General features: G+C 21.2%; 1 protein-coding gene across 1 annotated transcript in view; it reads right to left on the bottom strand. All coding sequences in view use genetic code 6, as the record gives it.

Annotated features, from left to right (window-relative positions):
- TTHERM_001537659 (transmembrane protein, putative) overlaps positions 1-4,971 on the bottom strand; it is a gene marked incomplete at both ends in the record, with an annotated part of 9,202 nt that extends 4,231 nt beyond the window's left edge. Inside the window, 13 exons of the mRNA XM_012797878.1 lie at positions 1-32; positions 325-533; positions 832-947; positions 1,016-1,675; positions 1,726-2,092; positions 2,150-2,303; positions 2,360-2,706; positions 2,756-2,884; positions 3,179-3,478; positions 3,525-3,679; positions 3,736-3,933; positions 4,004-4,433; positions 4,755-4,971. The exon at positions 1-32 is cut by the window's left edge and continues 674 nt beyond it. Of these exons, the coding sequence (XP_012653332.1) occupies positions 1-32; positions 325-533; positions 832-947; positions 1,016-1,675; positions 1,726-2,092; positions 2,150-2,303; positions 2,360-2,706; positions 2,756-2,884; positions 3,179-3,478; positions 3,525-3,679; positions 3,736-3,933; positions 4,004-4,433; positions 4,755-4,971 (3,314 nt within the window). The remainder of the gene's footprint in view (positions 33-324; positions 534-831; positions 948-1,015; positions 1,676-1,725; positions 2,093-2,149; positions 2,304-2,359; positions 2,707-2,755; positions 2,885-3,178; positions 3,479-3,524; positions 3,680-3,735; positions 3,934-4,003; positions 4,434-4,754) is intronic.
- Positions 4,972-5,111: the final 140 nt, after the last annotated feature.

Genomic DNA, 5,111 nt, shown 5'->3' with positions numbered 1-5,111 from the left:
AGTTTAAAGAAATAAAAATTCTTGATTATCTGCTAAAGAAATATTATTTACTTAAATTGTATTTAATTTCGAAAGTTGAATTATTATTGAAATTAACTCAGAATAAAATTGATTTCTTTGAATTATTATTCCATTTAAAGTTGCATTAGAATTTTTATCAGTCTAAAAATCTAATAAAAAATAGCTATCAATTGTCACAATATTATCTAAAACTTGAATTTATTCAAAATAAGAAGTCTAATTTGTAATATTCAATCTACTATCTTACTACTGCATAAAGTTGTAGTTAGTCACATTATTTGATATTATACAAATATTACTTACATTAAAGCTATTAGATATAATTAAAGGTATAAGCTCTTTTTATGATTAATAAAATGTACATTAGTTGAAGGTTAAGCTAATGATTGTTAAATAATTTAAGATATTTGAATTCAGAATTTAAGATCTATGGTAAAAGGAGCTATTCTCAAAAGTAATATTTTGAAAATAAATACTTATATTTTGATTTGGTGAATTATTTTGTCGTACATCTACAAAGAGTGTTTATTAATCAAAAATTGATTATTTAATTAGTAAATTTTATATTTCAACTTATATAGATTACATATTTAATTAAATTAGCTTTGCCTAATTAAATTATACCTAAAAATTTTAAATTAAATTAATTTTTAATTTTCCAATAAAAAATCTATATTAAATAATATAATATATATAGTTTTATAGAATGGGGGTAGTGAAGAGATATTAATAAATAATTATTTTTTATTGAAAAATATTTAAAAATTTTATAAAACTTGAAAAATGAATTAATTTGAAATGAAAATTTACATTAAGTAAAGTAGCTGAGATTATCCTAAGATATAATTAAGAATTTTATTTAGAGCTAAGAAAATTTATTAGAGGCTACTAGTCTAGCACCTTAACATTCTAAAAATTAACTTATTCTAATGTTATGTTTGTTTACTAAATGGATGAAATATCCAAAAATAATAAACGTTTATTTTATTCTTACTGGTGGAATTAACAGTTTATAAGTTAAAAAGTATTTAAAGAATCATCTTTAATACTTATTCCAAATTTATTATCACTTTTTTACTGTTAGAAAATTACATTTTAGATAAAAATTTTGTCAAAGCCTTATACAGTAAAAACACCTTATTACTAGAAATCCACAGTAAAATTTGAGTAAAGTGTTGTTATGTTTAAGATTGCTGAAAGAGTTCTAAATTTCTCCTTTAAAGTAATTGTAAAGTTTTGAGGTTTTAGATCTTAACAAATGTTATCAACAAATATTAATAAAACCTCCAGCTCTTTAACTTATAATTCATTATAAAAAACTACTGCTTGATCAAAATCTAGCTCATTTATGATAAATTGGTTTAAATTAACTTCATTTAAACGATTGAAGTTAATTGGTTCTTTTTATGAGCCATCGCCTAATCTGCTATTTAGACTTAAGCATTATACATAGATTATTTTTTACTTCTTATAGTAGCAGCCCTATTCTGATTTTTAGCATAAGTAGCATTTCCTTCTTGATTTATCATATGTTATACTATAATTTTATAATAGATAACTTTTATCTAAAATTTTTTTGCATGATAAGCATTAAGCATCATATATATATAAAGGATTCTAGCTGACATTGCTTTTGTTTACACATGTTTCGCAACTTTATTTAAAATAATCATCAATTTAATAAATATAAAATTATAAAATTACAGTAATGGACAAATTTAGCAATCATCACCAGAAGAAGTTAATGTTATCATTTATTTTGGATTATCTATTTAATTTTATTTATAGTAGAACCTACCAATAAAATACTACAATGAAGTAATTTAATTAATTAATTTATCATAGTTGCACTAAATGCATTAAACTTATTTATTTATTATGATACATTTTTGGCAGTTTAATCCACATTAAATTAAAATACATTATTTCAATTTTTAATCAAAGTAATACCCATCTTAACATTCTGTACATATTAATTTATAGTTTTTATTCTTATAATCTAATCTATCTTAAAGAGTGATGGATTTTCTTTTATATATTAATTATGATGTGAAGTTAAATGTACTTGTACCTTGTTTAGAAATTATAATAAAAATTATATTTTATCAATATATATTAAAAAATTAACCTTCATAGCATCTGGAGCATCCTTATGGACATTTAATGCATCCATAGATAGATGGAATACTTAGTTCATCTTAGCATTTCGTACATTAATAAACTTAATTGTTTAAATTTAAACTCAAGTCTAGATATTTATAGCACTCTGAGCATCCAAAAATCTTAATTTATAAATAAGGTATGAAAAATTATTTTAAATTTTAACGAATTAATCTACATTGTTTTTACAAAGATCATCTTAGCATCTTGGGGGAACCAAAGCTTAGTTTAATATTTATCCATTAGTACAAAACTAGCATTGAACTTTAAGAGATAAAGTAGTAAAACAATTATTGCACAGTAATTGCTGAGTTTACTATTAACATCCATATTCACATTTACTTTCATCACTTGCTAATATGTACCCATAAGAACAGCTTTTACAAATTTTGCTAATACTTATATTTTGTTATTAACTATCTACAAATGACCAAATATCTTCTGTTAAATCATAAGTCTGTGTATCTTGAACTATTTTAAAACTGCTATAATCGCAATTTGGTGTTTATTACGCACAAGACTAACCTAAATTATTTAAATAAACTTTATACAAAATATTTAAAATAAAATTTACCATCAAAGGAAACAAAGTATCCATAAGGGCATTATATACACTTTTTTATGTAATTTTTTGTTAGAAACTAGTAATATGATAAAGCAGATAGTTAATCTATATTATTATTTAGAACCTCATCTTAATTTTCTATTTTTAAAAAATTGATTTTCATAAACTATTAAATTGTTTTTAAATAAATAAATTTATAATTTTATTAATTATTAAGAATATTTTTGATCTTTTAGATAGTCAAATAAAATAATAATTTTAAAGATTTTAGAAAAATAATATTTTTACATCAAGTTTTTTTTATTGTTTAATTATTTTAAAAAAATGTTATCCTTGCTTGAAAAAACAGCAAAAGTAATAATTTTTTGGAAGTTTTAAAAATATTTAATCATTTTATTTTTTTATAATTTCTATAATTTAAATAAATATTACCATATTAGCATTAATCACAATTGAAACCACATTAAACACATGATAAGAGATCATATGAAATAAGGTATTTAGGTTTACATTCTGTGCATATTTTTACAAATTAAAATCCATTGATTTGATTAATGTTTATTTAGCTTTTAAATACAGCTATTCCATTTATAATTACTGCATACTAACAGTAATTACAATTATCAGGGCATTTTTCACAAATATCTCCATTTTAAACATACTAAACTTAACACTTGATACAAGTTGCTTTTGAATTAGACTCTTGAATACATTAAAAGCATCCTTCTGGACCTATTATTTAAAAGATATTAGTACTTTATTATTTTTTTATATTTACATATCACAGACTAATACTGAGTAATGCTATATGAGCCTGGTGTTGATTATACTATGAAATTTATTGCTTAATACTTTGAAAATACTACTTGTAAATTTTGATCTATCTATAAAATGTAATTCTAGCATGTTTTATATTAGGATTGGCTCTACTACCTATTTAAATAATTTTGAAATAAATATTATTTTTAAATTTGGTTTTTAACACATACCATAAAGAATATTCTGATGAGCAGTCCAGGCATTAATAAGTAGGAATTTATTTATAATAAGGACTTAAATTTAAATCTTAATAAGGAGGCTGCTGATTGAAGCATTTTATGCAAACTGATTTTGTTTTGGATTCTTGATATAAAAAGTAACCTTCAATACACTAAGTACAGAAAGAAAGAGAGTTGCATGAATAACAACTAATTGATTTTTAAATTATTATATTTATCATCAATAAATTGAATTTAAATTTTAAAATAATAATAATACCCTAATGGACACTTCAGAGATTAGTCTACCAGACAATAGTTTTAATCATAACAGTCTTATTTAACATAAATCAATTACATTTCAAAATATACTTATTAAGGATAAGATTAATGTTCTAATTTTTCTTCTAAACTGTAGCATTTTTAATCTCCTGGATTTATAAAGTACATAGGGCATGATAAACATTAATTATTTTTTATTGAAATATCTTAACAAAAGCTATAATTATTCATACAATTCATATTTCCATTCTAGTTTGGTACATTTAAATTTTAAATTACACAGATTTTTAACTTTTTGATTTATTCAAAACACTATCCATTATTAACTAATTTTAATAAGCTTTTTTAAGTTAGACATAATTTATTAATTAAGCAGTAATTATCAGGACACATATCGCAAAGACCAGATTCTAGATATTAGCAAAATCCTAATTTTTAGATAAATATAGTTATTTTATAAATTAATTAAAATATTAGATAAAAAGTTTTGTTTAGTAATTTGGAAAAAAATTAGCAACATAATAACTATAGCACAGCTAAAAGTTCATATGCGCTTTTAAGCACATATTCTTTCTCTTAAAATTATTATTATCAATATACTATTCTTTTAAAAATTTAATTAAGATCTTAAATTCTAAAAATTTTTCTCAATTAAAAATTTTTATTAAAATTTAATGATTAAATTTCAAAAAATTATTCTATAATTCAAAAATTCAATATATTTTTTTATAATCTAAAATAATATCAACCTTTGATATCCTTGCAATATATAATTGATGGTGATAAAAGGTCTAAGCATGTATTTTTATTTGATTAAGACAAGCATTAATTTAGTTCACAATTAAAACAGGATCCATTTTACACACAAAAACCATTTTTATCAATGCACATCCCTTTCGTTGTATCAATTAACAAGCAGGTTTTTGTTGTTTGATCTAAACAATATTTTTCGATTGCACACATTATCTTTATTATGAATACAAATTTATAAAAATTGAATTTAAAATTAAAATTTACTGCTTAAGGTTATCCCATCTATAAGCATAATTAAGTGTCTTTTTATATACCTAAATATTTAATTTGTAGATAAATATTTATAATTTCGA

The sequence above is a fragment of the Tetrahymena thermophila genome, assembly GCF_000189635.1.
Source record: "Tetrahymena thermophila SB210 genomic scaffold scf_8254625, whole genome shotgun sequence".
NCBI lineage: Eukaryota > Ciliophora > Oligohymenophorea > Hymenostomatida > Tetrahymenidae > Tetrahymena > Tetrahymena thermophila.
Note: the sequence above shows the minus strand (reverse complement) of the source record. Positions and strands in the feature narration are given on the sequence as shown.